At 35.0% G+C, this 14,919-nt stretch overlaps 1 protein-coding gene across 1 annotated transcript in view; it reads left to right on the top strand.

Moving 5' to 3' along the window:
• Positions 1 to 11,838, top strand: part of RhoGAP71E (Rho GTPase activating protein at 71E) — a 196,750-nt gene extending 184,912 nt beyond the window's left edge. Inside the window, exons 10-12 of the mRNA XM_071596873.1 lie at positions 6,380 to 6,493; positions 9,533 to 9,848; positions 11,342 to 11,838. Of these exons, the coding sequence (XP_071452974.1) occupies positions 6,380 to 6,493; positions 9,533 to 9,848; positions 11,342 to 11,838 (927 nt within the window). The remainder of the gene's footprint in view (positions 1 to 6,379; positions 6,494 to 9,532; positions 9,849 to 11,341) is intronic.
• Positions 11,839 to 14,919: the final 3,081 nt, after the last annotated feature.

Raw genomic sequence — 14,919 nt, 5'->3', positions numbered from 1 at the left:
CCTGTAGAAATGTCTTTTTTGTCCATTAGAAGATTCAGTATTCTGTATTAAGTAGTTTAAATTTTCATCATGTAAGCATGAGTATCTGTTAAAACCATGGACTTCATCTTACATATTTGGTACTGACTACTGCCCCAGTTAAAAATTATTTTTTTCTCACTATTCTTACCTTGTATTGTCAATAGAGTACAGTAAAGCATTATTCCAATGGAGGAAAAAATCATTTTGCATGTGAAGTGCTCAGATGTTATGATTTATGTTATTTCCAGGCCAATACTCGTTTAAGTTACATGTAAATTAAATTCAGCCACATGATCTGGCCACCAAAAAGCGAGTCAGCAAATTGGGAGGGAATATTTTTGAATGTACTAAAATTTATCAAATGTTTTCTGTGAAGTCACGAATTCTGAAATATCATATTCCTTTGATGTTTTTCCAGTTAAGCTTTATTTCTGAAAAGAACCTTCAGTTTTATGAAATTCTAAGCATATCATAAGATGAGTAACTTCCAAATGTCATTGCATTGTCATTTTAGTGAAATAGTTTTAGTAAACAAATTATCTTTATTCACTTTAAGGATTTTAATAGTAAATTAGTGGTTCCATTGGTTTCATCAAACTCACATTGTGTTGAAATATTTATCTCTCTTCGTTTAGACAGACTTGAGTTATGAAAGTTAGCCACCTGGGGATACTAACATATTGGGTATTTTAGTTTACTACTGTTGCATAGTTTTATTGGTTTTCATTATAATTGCATAGTTACATGTGGCTTTATGAAATGATAATGTTAGTCGGAGGTAATTTGCATTGACCTAGATGATGTTTCTGCTAAAGAATAGTACTTGGCTAGAATCTATAATGAATTTTTGATGTTTCGTTTTGGTTTAATTTCCTCACCTCATTTTGTACCTTTCAAGTAACATAGTTATGATGGCATGAATACGTGAATATGCAAGCTTCAGAATGTATGTTTATTTAGATTTTACGAAGACTTCAGTAATCCTTCTTAAAGGATGGCATTGACGTGAACGTAAAAGACTGCACCAAATGTAGATGCTCTGGGTTTTTAGTCTGCCATTTTAAGAATAATTCTTTTAATGGTGTGTGTATTCGGAAGGATCATGGGAAAATGTGTGTTGGTATTTTTTACATGAATAAGTTCAATGCATTTGATTGTACAAATATGCGTGAAATATGAATATTGCTATATTTAAGAATTTGATTGTAGATTTCTATAACCTTTTTTTAAGTACCTGGTAAATGAATTAGCACAATTAGTTTGACATCAACGCTGAAAAATGTGTAACTGAAAATATCTTGCATCTTTCCCTTCATTATTTCAAGAAAAAGTCTTCAAATAAATATTTTTTTCTTTTTTTTAATGTAATATTTTGCAATAATATGTTTCATATTCACTTCCCTTTCACTTTCTGTCTTCACTTTTCCTCTCCATACTTCCAAAGCAAAAAGGAGAGTAGAAAGTTGTAACAACTCATGCCATATGAGTTAGACTTTACAGAAAGGTTGTCAAGTATCTTGATATAAAGCAAACAGCATGGTAGTGGAAATGCATAAGGGATTCTGATAAATTGTTAATTCCTCCTGGTACTGATCCAAAATTGAAACTTTGCAGCACCAACCATGGATATTGCTGAATCAAGCTGGAATATATTTGAATTTGCTGATTGTTAAGACACGGAGTTGAATATGACGTATTTTATATAAAGTATATACCAGTGTATATAAAACCAAAATAAAGGTGTTGTATATAAGGTTTCATATTATGTCTGTCGTGTGCAAATTAGATTGAGTTCAGTTTCCAAAGAAACTGCGGGAGATGCAGCAACAGTAACTTTTAATGGAATCATCCGCTAATGTGCATTTCAATGCAACAATTTCAGAGTGTAAAAATCATTTGCCTTGACTGGGACTCGAACCCAGATCCCTCAATATCCGGTCGAGTGCTTTAGCCGTTGCATTGAAATGCACATTAGCGGATGACTCCGTTAAAAGTTACTGTGGCGGCATCTCCCGCAGTTTCTTTGGAATTTGTCAAAGTATTAACACCATAAGTGTTTAAAGTTGGCTTTAACCTCGTGGACAGTGACGCCTCGCGCACGACTACAAATGCATGTGACATTGTATGTACGGTATTTCGTCACAACATCTAGTTCCTTTAAAAGCCCCAAAATTTCAGAGTTTAAGAGGACGCCTCGGTAGCTTAAGTGGCTAAAGCACTCGACTGGATATTGAGGGATCTGGGTTCGAGTCCCAGTCAAGGCGAATGATTTTTACACTCTGAAATTGTTGCATTGAGTTCAGTTATTTACTTCCTGGACTTATGGTTTAAATACATGATTTATCTCAAGGAAAAATTAAAGAAAAACAATGCTTGGTCCATGCCACTTGCACAAATATAACAAATGTATATATACATGCATCTCAAATGCAATCAGCTCAACATATGCTTGAATTGGATTTTGATGATCTAAAATTAGAAGGTTCTGCTCTCTTCAAATAAATCTTATTCAGGTCAATCGACTGCATATTTTTGTTTCAACTTCTTATAATTTCCCCGTTAACTGTTTTAGTCATCATGATGAGTTAAACTTTGGGACCATGTTTATCATCATCCATTCTCATCTATCAAAAAAGGCAGCTGCTGAATGTGTGGTTGATTGCAGGTTAACTGTGTATCTAACTTGTTCTTGCCTACATTGCATGCTAGAATTATTTTTGATGACTTTGGCAATGAAAGCTGATAGTTTGGAGGAGATTTTTGTCCATAACACAAACTGAAACATTTTAAATATATCTTGAGTTTTTAAAATTTTCAAATTCTGAAATCTCACCAGTAGTGATTTATGTAGGTATTTCATTTCATATTTTTTAACATTTACAGGTTTTTAGGTATGATTGATAAACTAATATGTAAATACACCTGTCATTTTTATTAATGCATGCCACTAATCATTAAAAAATATTTTTTCATTATTTGAATAAGGGATAAAGTACCATTAAAAATGCATGAAATAATGCCTAATTCAAGTTAGCGCGAGCCCCAGTTTGTGTTAACTGACTTTTTTAATGGCCTTTGCTTAGGAATAATCCACATAAGTAATAATATTTTATTTCTCTATCTAGTTTAAAAATCTTATGCCTAGATTTGCAAGTGTGTTCATGTACATTGGTCTATGGAAATCTCATTGAAGGATCACACATACCCAGAAAAAAACTATATATTTTGATAGTTTTATTATGCCGTACATATTTTTTCTAAATTTAACAGTTTTGATGTAATGTTACCTTATTTTATCCTACTCAGTCAAGGTAAAAATCTCTGAATAATTAGTCTTGATTAAGGAAGATAAGATTTGTTTGAGAAAAAATTTAATATGAATACTTAGTGCAAAATGAATGGCGTACAAAAATTAAAAAAACATTGTCACATGCCTAAAATGGTCTATGATTTGCTTGTAATTATTATTTTAGATTTGCATTCCATTGTACATGATGATTTAATTCTTTGCTTACTAAAACATGAATAACTTTTATATTAAGGGTAATCAATAACTTGAATGGGTATTCTTTTTTCTCATAATTAATAAATGCCAAATGGTATATTGGTGTTGATGATACATCAAAGTTGAAATACACTAATGAGAAGAAATCTACAAAGGAATGTATGCTTAGAACTTTGGGTACTTGTGGTATGGTAACCAGCATGAGGAGACCAAATATTCAAAGTAGTTATTGATTCACCTTTGGATAAACATAATGAATAATCAGTGGGCTCCACTCTAATTTGCTTTTTAGGCACCTAAACATAATCTCACGTTCATTATCACCAGTGAATTAATTATGTATAAATTCTCATTATCTGCTAAGGCATGTTTGCTTTCTGCATCACAAACCTTCAGTACCTTCCAGAGCTGTGGACTTAAAATTTTAATGGCAATCATTTTGGTCACCATTTTTCTTCAACCATACCTCCTCATCCAAGTCTCCCATGTCCTGCCGCAAGATAATTGATTTTCAAAATTTGAAATTTGTAAGGATTGTTCAAAAATATAGGTATGGCGCTGGTACAATCCATCGGATGGGATGTTAAGCTTCAGACCCCTAGGTGCCTTTCGTAAAGAGTAGGCTAATGCCGACGCCGGGTTTCTCTCCACCCTTCATCCTTTCCTGTCCATCCCTTATGGCGCAAATGACCTCAGCTGTCGGTCGCCTCCCCTAAATACTACCACTAATATTTTAATTGTTTTTTAAGTATCAACCTAAGTTTTGGTACTTAATGAAATTAAGAGATTAGGATCATGTTTTCTGGTGGTTTTCTCAGAGCTAGGAAAATACCGTGGCTTCAGACATTTGGGCATTACTGGAATGAACTGCATTCTTATTAATATTGCGAAAAGTAGGTTTTACCTTTATTTAATACTCTAATTGCGCTAAATTAATTCATATGTACCATATTTGCCATTTTAGTAGGGGCTCAGTGTGGATCAAATATTAAATATCAAATAAAATTTTTTGGAATGAAAATTTCCACATCTCTTGGAATTATTACAGGAGAGTAACTTGAAAAGATTTCATCATATCTCATTTGCTAGTGCTACTAGGTACTTCATTTTAACATGGTATCTTTAGAAAGAATTCCCAAATTTATATACCTTCCAAATCATGGTGGATTATTCACTAACATCCCGAGTTCCTCATCCCTTAGCTTTAGTTCTTAGGGTATATTGCTCCCGACTTAACCGAGTGATTATTTAGTTGGGAATGGTATGGAAAAAATATGTACAAGTAGCTGGCTATTAACCTTATCAAAATCTGGCTACAGATTGTGAAGATAAGTATTTTCTGAAGTTTACTGTTGAGTTAATACATGACTTTTTGAGAGAACATAAGTCTGTCAACTGACCTGTAACAACAGGTTTTTCTCTAGAAATCTCTCTTTACGTAGCATTAAAATTTCAGGGCTTATTCATTTCCCTAAAGCTATTTTTTAGACAATTTAGTTTTCATCAAATCAATATTTTTTGGATTAATATAAGCTTTATCATTGGGATGAAAATATTTTTTTCTAAAGTATACAAAGAATAGTGAAATTCCAAAGAAACTGCGGTAACTGCCAAAATTTCCGAGTTTAAGAGGACGCCTCGTTAGCTTAACTGGCCAAAGCACTCAACGGGATATTGAGGGATCTGGGTTTGAATCCCAGTCAAGGCAAATGATTTTTGTACTCTGAAATTGTTGCATTGAAAGAATAGTGATTTTTTAATCAAAAATCCATTTATTTTCTTCAAACTGGCTAGTTATTCGATTCAATTTTAAAAGGCTAGTGACTCGGTATGATTTAAACTATCAATCCAAAGTGCCTGTGTCTCTGCCACAAAAGTAAAAGCTATCATCATTTACCTGTGTGAAATTCAAAGTATTTTATTTAATTCATTTCAATACTTTAATTCCCCTAAGAATCATCACAAAGCAATTAAATGTTATAATCAACTTGTTAACCTGCATCGTAATCAGTAGGAATCGAAGTAGGAGAGAGTAATTGGCAAACAAAGTCATTCAAATTTTGTGGTGCATGACTTTTAATCTATGAAGGTGAAGTGTATTTAAGTTTGGGCTTATAAAAATGGTGCTAAAGTTATTTATTAGGTAAAGTCATATCATTGGGGCTAATTATAAAGTATATTACCTGTTTTTAGGCTTTATCTGAGCCATCCCTTTTTGTGTATGCCACTTTACCATTAGAATTTCAAACATCCTATCTTCCCCTCATATTTCAACTTGCCCATTCATTTTCACCCTGTTGAGTGTTTTGCTCCACTGTATACTATAAATCCTTCAACTTTGGAGAATACAAAAGTATTTTATATTTTATCACTTATGCTTAATGTGCAAAGTTTATTTATTGTCAGTGTGGCATAACGGTTACTGTACTCAGGCCCCTACCTCATGTCATGCTCTACGAGGCTATTTTTCCCTCATTTTGGTGTGATGAATATGGAGAGCTCCTTGTTGTTTAATTCTAGCTAGGGATATGAAACATTTTTATTTCCCAAAGGATGAAAATGGTGTTGCTTTTGAAATTTTTTAGAAGGAGCTGTCCAAGACATATTATGTAGCGTCATTCTGTATACGTCGGGCCACAATGATTCCACAAGAGTTTCTTAGGATGTTTTTGCCTATTTCTTTTGATCCTTGGTTAGTTGGTAAATTTTACTTTTGGGATAATTTCCATCCCATGATTTTTTCCCAGCTCTGGTGTTACGATCCCGTTAAAAACCCTTTCATCCCTATATCATCTCAATTGAGCATCCTGTTGACCTTCCATTGATCACCCATTCATCCTCGCCCCCTATCAGGGATCAAGTCGCTCCTCCTCCACTAGTGCCAACAGCCACCGCATGACCCTGGAGGAGCTACGAGCTGTCAATCGTTATGCCGAAAGCACCAAAAGTCTCTCTTATCTGCCTCAGGTGAGCTTGTTTACAAAGTAGATTAACTTTATGTTGCCAGAATGGTGTCAAAATGTGGTAAGATTCAAGGATTAATGCAAATTATTTTTTTAATTGCTTTTTTTTGCCACTTGAAACTTATAATTATTGCTTGTCTGGATGTTGATAATAAAAAAAATGAAATTTAACTGAGCTTTATCATGGGTTTGCATTTTTATTACTAACTTGCTTAATGTAACATGTAACAAAATTTACACCTATTGCACTGAGAATTGGTGATGGAATGGTCACATTTGCCCATATATAATATTCTATTAATATAATACAGTCATTTTAAAAATATATCCTAACATTCATTTCCTCATTTCTTAAGCAGGTAATTTCACTGTCTTGATACATTATAGTTTTGCCTTTGATATTTAAAGGGGGACATGCCTATTGATATTGTCCTTAGCCTTAATATTCATCATATTGACATTAGCCTTCATTACCATACCTCAGTGTGATAGGGCAAGCAATCATCATACCTGAGGTGCCATTGCATGTGATACTTTTGTATGTTACCATATATAAATTGCTTCGAGCCATTTCAAGTAATTGGCGACATGCTGAGTTTCATTGTCTGATGAAATGTGAATGTGTGATGAATTAGTAAAGATGTTACTGGTATTATTTTTTATTAGATGCACCCTGATGACTTCAATGTTAAAGCATTTTGAAATTAATTTACAGTTATAGTTTACTTATTTGGTATTAGTTGCGTTTAAATATAAACATTCATTGTTAGGTCTCAGCCTGCTAAACTAAAAGCAAAATCCAGAAGAATAAACAGAAATGTGATAGTCAGAAACTGGCTATTTTTGATGCCTCCCCTTGAAATGGAAGTGATGCTGAAATGCGATTGGGGCTTCTGCCATTGAAGTTTTACTTAGGAATTGGTTGACATCTCTACCGTTGTTTAATGATGATAGTTCAGTGGGGGTGGGTGGAGCTGGTATGAAATTTCTGAAGGATCGGGGCCTGGCAGACGAAAAGATGGTGGACCAGGGCCCAACTCAGCTGCAAATATTGTTGACTTTCTCAGTATTATTCTTATCTGTATAAAATTGTAGGTTGTCTTCTTTTGTGTGACCATTTTCCGATGTATTTTGCCTTACTAGGTCATAGACAAGTGAATTTCTCCAATAAATCAACGAATATCTCATTACTGCACTGGGGCAAATAGGGTTCTCTTTTATTTTATTCACAAGTGAGCCAGGAGTCACTACATGTGGAAGCTAAAATGCCTCGAGTGTCGTAGAATTTTTTTTCTGGAAGAGGTAGACTAAAATTCCTGTCACTCACAGCTGCAATGGAATTAAAATTGAGCGTAGTTGTTTTCTTTTGTGAAAAAAATTAGGGTCCTGAAAAATATTTTTTCTTGGTATCAGTCCTGAAGATTTGCCCTTGGTATTTATGAAAATAAGTGAAATATCAATGAAATGTAAGTGAAGCAAATGAAATATTTTTTCATTTGCTCAACACTGATAAGAAACAGAATTCCTATCGCATTATTTTTTCAAATGAAGTGAATAATTGTTTGAAATGCCATTTGCTACGGTAATTTCAATGTCTGAATGAGGATTAAAAATGTTTTACATTCTAGCTCTTTCCACATCCTTCTCACTTAAAACTTCCAGGTAAACAGCCAATATGTTGGAACTCGAACCGCTGAAATAATTTTTATAGGTAGGGAACCAGAGGATCTTAACTGGTGGATTTTTGGAATGAATATTTTGGGAAATGAAATGAGCCACAAATTGAGTGGTGCCACTTTTTCCTCCTGGTTTTGTCGAAACATGTCTCAAATCTGTTGGCACACCATAACCACTCTAGGCCAACTAAGGGTGCCAAACCAAGGGAAAGCTTCACATCCTAGCTATGAAACTTGTTGGATCTTGGTGAACTGGAGAATTCTCTTGTAAAACAGTGGAGGAAGGATTAAGATTTTATCATTTGGGATACCCATCTTCATTGCCATTTGAGGTCCCTGGGAAGGTCAAGGGTCAAAAGCTATCATTGAAAAAAAAGATAAGGGGACTGAATACCTGGAGCATTTTCAGGTTAAGAGATATAATTAAATGAAACTTTTACCAAATAATTTTTTTTTAAATATCATTTTTTTCATGTTTCAATATCATACATCCCCAATATGGTGATTAGCACAAAGGACTGTAATTTTGAAGTATATTCATCTTATATTGGAATTTTATCCTTCCTACTCCTCTTCAGTGCTTGCCAAGTTTCTAAAAACTGAGTCCTCTCCCTATGCTGTTTTTTTTTATATTTTAACTGTAACGTATTAATATTCAAGATCCTAGTAAGTTTGGAGAAAGACTCACGCAAAAATCTGACCAGAAGTCATGATGACTCCATGAATTGTGTGTCACAACAGGAAAATGTTAACTGGAACTAAGGATGATGAGGCTTAAGCTGTGTAACCATATTCCTAGTCACCTCATATTGTTAGGTGTGCAATATGGTTTAATTTTTAACTCTCGTTCTTCAACTTTCCTTTCTTTTTTATATTTTGAAACACAAATTCATTTAGAATGTCATTAAAAAAATTTGCTCGTAATCAGGCAATCCTTTCCAGGCATTCATATCATTCTTGCCAAGAATTAGAATGGAATATTATGCATGTCACCTATGGTCATTTTCTCTTTTCATACCAGAGTGTGTTACAAATTACAATTCAGGTAGCCATAATTAGCACAAGTTCCATATTGCTGTGCAAATTGATTAAATCCTTAATATGAGATCCGTTATCCATTTCATCAAATATTATATTTATCATGTTTGATTTTGCGACAACACGAACATTTCTAACTTTTGTCAAACTTAACATTTGTTATATTTCTCTCTTGTGATAAATTAGAAATAAAATATGTCAAAGATTCATTACCTTTCTTCAAGGTACATTAGAATGTTCTGGCAAAGTGTTTGGAGAATTATCTAGAGTTGTGTGAAACACATCAGTGTGTAATGATTAAGGTTCAGGTTTCTCCGTGGCATTGTAAGGTTCATGAGCGTCAGACAGCTCGGATGAGGACGAGATCAGAGTGGTTCCTGTCTCCAGCACTGCAGGAACACAGACAGCAGCCATCACACCTGCAGCATTACTATCATCCCCACTACTTACTCCACCAGAACACCAATCACCTTCACTCGCCAAATTTCTGCAACCAGCACCACTTACCATTCCATTCGTCTCAGCACCAAGAGCACCCGTTGATGATGGGGAGCATGGCTGTGGTCCCAATCGACATTGATAGTGATCCAAGTTCCATCCATGTGTTGAGAGGCTCAAACAACCGTTCCTCCTCTGGGAACATAGGTGAGTTTCACAGAAAAATGTCCCAAGTTTGCATTTATTCATGTATTTAAAGTGAAAGTATCTGTTTTTATGAAAAATTTCTCCCTAGAAAATTGGATGCATTATGTATGGGCAAGACAAAAACTCGTGGCTCCTAAACATGAGAGGGAATGGTGAAATTAGGGGAAATTGGGTGAGGAAGGAGTATTGATAAAGAGAAAATGATAAAACAAGGAGCTATAGCAAAGGCAATGGGAAGAGAAGTAATTCAGACCATGCGGAAGTATCTTGCTTCACCATGTGATGATGTACTTTTCTCATTGTGAGGATTCTTATTCTCCAATAAACGTTGGGTGGTCAACTTCACATTAACTGTGTAAACCTATGTAACACTTCAACAGAGAATCCTATACCAAGGACCTCTATTTCTTTTTGTTTAGGAAGGAATTCATACTTACATATTACTTTTTCAACAAGTTAATGTAGAAAGCAAATACTCTTAATAGCAAAATATGCATCAAATAATGATAGGTGCTTGGGGCCTTCCATCCAAAATGGTCTAACTGAATTGGTAGCATAAATTTCTCATTTTCCTGTGACCGAGGTAAACGGGTAATATTTTGTCATCACCCATCTGTGAAAGAGGGGTGGTAATTTTGCACGGGCAGATACATTCATTCTCCATTTCCCTTGTGATGCAGTTTGATGGGAGTATTTTCTCAAATGTCAGATTATTTAATAGCGATCAGAAAAACGCACCTATGATTTATTTGTACTTCACTAGCTTAACGGGAGGAGGTGAGAAGTCATTAATGATTACATGAAGAAAATAATCGCCTTATTCTTTGAGGAAAATGCAATTGTTAATGTTTTAATTAAAATCTAATCTGATCAAATAGATATCTCTCCTCAAATATTTCAATTTTCCATTAAATTCACAAAGTGGGTTCCTGTAATAAATCTTTTGATCCATTCCATTCAAAGATGGATCCAGGCATCCTTGAGTCTTCTGTTGAACCTTAATCTATTAGTATTGAAAAATAAAACTTTTGACAATCAGGGGCTCAAGTGTGGTAATAAGAGAAATGTTGGATATTGAAGGAAGATATTGAAAGCTTTCAAATCACAAATTGGAAATGAAAGAAAGTGACCGGTGGAATCATATACTCATATGAGAAATTAATTAATACCATTATAGACCACATGGGCATTCACTTTTCACATCCCATGAATTTGCATCTCCACTCTTGTGACAGCCAATGCCCCTAATCCATGTGACTCCGGGTGAAACTTTAAATTTTACCTCCTGGGATCCCTTTTCCAAAAAGGGATTTGCAGTGTCTTCTACCCTTCCCTTCCTGGAAAAGGGATCCTAATATATGGCTTTGGAAAATATGGTTATTTTCAGATTTTTTGGCCTTTTACTGTGTTGTCGGTGCCTCGAGATTTGTTTTTTCTGCTTTGATTTTATGTGCGTTTGGTGGACTGAACCGTTATTCTCCTTCCATCTCAAGTTGGAGCGGGGCTGAGCGCCAGTAGTGAGTCGGTAAAGCCGGGCATAGTGAGGCGCTCTTCAAGCCGTGGCGGAGAGAGGCGACTGGTGCACCGGAACTCGAGCCGGTGCCGGAACAAGGAGAATGGCGCCAAGGCACGAGGCGGCGACTTGGGGAATGCGGGTATCATGAGCAGCGGCTCAGTGGAGGGTATCTGTGCCGTGAGCGGGATGGTGAGCGGGAAAGGGAGTACGTCAGCCACGGACATTGTTGGGGCTCGGGATAGCATGGACATGGCGTCCCCGGGAGTTTGCCACGGGAGCGGGGAAATTCGCGGTAGTGGGAGTGCGGGGGGTGTGGGAGACGCGGGAGTGGCCGGGGGCGGGCTGGGCGGTGCCGGGAGCGACGGAGACGAACCGGGAAGTGTGGCGAGGAACAGTGGGAACATCTCGGAGCGGGATTCAGATATGGACGTGCAAACCTACCACGTCACCTTGACGTACAAGCCGAGAATATAAAATATATATATATATATATATATATATATATATATATATATATATATATATATATATATATATATATATATATACATGTACGTGAAAGAAATTCTCTTTTATAAACGAACGCCTCACCAAAAAAGGACAATGCTTTTCACAAGTGACTTAAAAAGACTGAGATTTTTTTAAAAAAGAGAGAGATTGAATTGAAGTGAGTTTCAAAATAGCACAAATTTTCGAGAGCTCACATTTCAGTGATCTCTCTTTATCTCTCTTATTCTATCTATCTTTCTCCATCTCTCTCTTTCTCTCTCTTCTTTGCACTTCCATGTTATTGGTTAATTTTCATCAAAATTTTCCACAATATTTTCATCACAGGTGTTGCTCTTTCTCTCTCTCTCATCTCTCTCTCTGCCTAAGGAAAAAAAATCCCACCTGAAAAATGGTTCTTTTCATTCAATTTGTGCCCACCGAATCTGGTTGTTGTTCTGTACTTCAGAATGTTAGTTTGATTGATGCACCACTAATGTGAGGTGCTTTTCATTGTGCTTTCAGCCAAGTGATGAAGGCAAAGGAAGAAAGTGCTGCTGAGCACACATTATCAATGGATCAAATGTAAATATAACACCAAGAAACATTTCAACATGCCCCATTCTCTGGAAAATATCCATAACCCATGGAGTTTTTTTTGGAAATGGGCTATTTTATGCTATTTGTATACATTTATTATGTCTCACAAAATTTGATTTTTTTTACAAAAGATTTAAAAATGAAGATGAGCTTTGTAAATGAAATGATAATAATGAAGGAATAGCCAAAAATATTTTCTGACAATACAGCTGTTTGGCAGAGATCTAATAACTGATGTTCTCGTGTGAGATACTAGTCAACTTTGCTGAGGAAATTTAAAAGGTAAGTGTTTGTCATGAATTTTTGCATGAATATGCTTGTGTGGATTGAAATCATGCTTTTCAAAAGTCAAGGTTTATTTAACATTTTTTGTAAGTCATGCCATTAGTAAAGGCAAACTTGGCAATATTGAAAACAAACATGTAAATTACTCTTTAACCAATTACTTTTCCTTACTTAAACTTTGCCATTATTAAGTTATTCTCTCAGTTGACTTTGATTCTATATTTACATTATGTTGGCTGAAAAAAGGTATTGTTTACCTGTAAAAAAAGTTATAAATGAAATACTTGACACTGAAAATTTTCTGCCGCCTAACTTTTTGCAAAAACTCATTCATGCACTTAAGTGCATGACTTGAATGCATCCCACCAGACTCCTATTTAAATGAGTCAGGTGGAAGTTTGTGGATATTTTATTGCTCAGGATGAGTCAAATCATTTTGGATATAGCTTAAGATAGAAATGTTAAAGTGATATCATTTTTGAAAACATATGGAGATACCATGATATTATCAAGGTTATAATGTCAGATAAAGTAATAAAACACTAAACTTAGAGAGTTTTATCAGAGAACCTGAAATTTCATTTAAACTTTCTCCTACAATGGGTTATTTTTAAAGTGAAATTTTAATCCAGTGCATCCATATATACAATTATGAATGGTCTACATTATAAATTTGGCGGTCTGGAAATCAAAACTCTGCAAATCTACCGTATCTAATCTTTTCAAGTGCTCACACTCATAGTTTAAGGAAAATATGGAAGTAAAACAGTTATTTGGTCTTATAATAGTTCATTTTAGTGGACTGAGTTTGGCTAGAAGTCTTCTTTGTGTTAATTTGGATTCCCATCCCAATGGGATCCTTTTATTTTTTATATGGATTTAAAGAAGGCATTTTACAAAGTATGTATAGTGATCAGGGTTAAAGAAGACCTAACTGTGTGCATGTGTCAATTGGATAGATAGGTTTCCTTCATATATTAATCTTTGCAAGGGCTGGACTGCACAAAAAATGGTAGCAAATTAAGGTTCAAGGCAGCCAGTGTAAGGACTCAGCCAAGCTGAGCATTTCCACTCTTTTCAACATAAACATAGGATGAAGATCCAGGAGGTGGGAAACAGTCAGTCAACTAGGTTTGTAAGTGATTTGAAAGCTTAAATCAGCCAAGAATTGCAGTGATTGTTGAGCTCATTACAGGGATGATATGAGTTCTATGGAGCAAGGATAAATCATAATGTATGGACAGTACAGAGCTGCTTCAGAAAAAGGAGGGCTGGATTCAAATTTAGTAGTTAGAGAAGGTGAGCAATTCAATTACAGTGTAATGTATAAAAAGCTGCAAAGTATGTATGCCAATAGTGAGGATATTAGGAGAAGAAATCCATTATTGGGAGAAGCATTTAGGAGGAAGCTGATGATAAGCAACATAGGAAATATACAAAGAAAAGATTAGTGAAGGCTTGGGAAAGACTAATAAGTGGTAGTTTGTTTGGAGACAGGAGCAAGTTATTGGGAGAAATTCAAAGAGGACAGAAAAAGTTGAGTCAGGTATTATTGATAAACATTCGACATAAAGACAGCTGTAATGGAAATGGAATATTGGGTAAGCAGGGAAGAAATAAAAGATTCTATTCCTGTTGATATTTTTATAGAAAGTATATTGCAATAAACAAGGACTTAGTTTATTTGCAAATGTTACTTAACCTGTTCACATGGGCATAAGGAGTCTATGGAGATGTCTAATGGTTTTCAGGGAAAAACTAAAATCTTCCTCTAATTTGTAGTGTGCCTATGAATTTAATATTTTTCAAATCCTGAGGTAACTTGTGGATTGTATGTTTTCAGGTTTAACTCTGTGGAAATCCATTATCACTGAAGTAAAAAAAAACAATGTATCTTTCCACCAAATTTTTTATTCAGTAAAACTAGTTTCAACGCTTCGATGTCATCCTCAAGTACAAGTTACTCATGCAAGTCAGAAAAAGGCTAAGCTAAACATTAAAATAGGAGGGAAATTCCTAATATAGGAATTAAGAACTTCCCTCCTATTTTAATGTTTAGCTTAGCCTTTTTCTTTCTGGAAAATCACATAACCTTTGTTTTATTAATATTGATTCTCATCCCATACCTGTCGCACTGAATTTCCAATTCACTCAGCAATGCTTGCAACCCCTTGGCTGACTGAC

This window comes from Hetaerina americana, unplaced genomic scaffold, assembly GCF_022747635.1.
Source record: "Hetaerina americana unplaced genomic scaffold, ioHetAmer1.1.p SCAF_8, whole genome shotgun sequence".
NCBI classification, from domain to species: Eukaryota; Metazoa; Arthropoda; class Insecta; order Odonata; family Calopterygidae; genus Hetaerina; species Hetaerina americana.
This window is presented reverse-complemented; position numbering and strand designations above follow the sequence as displayed.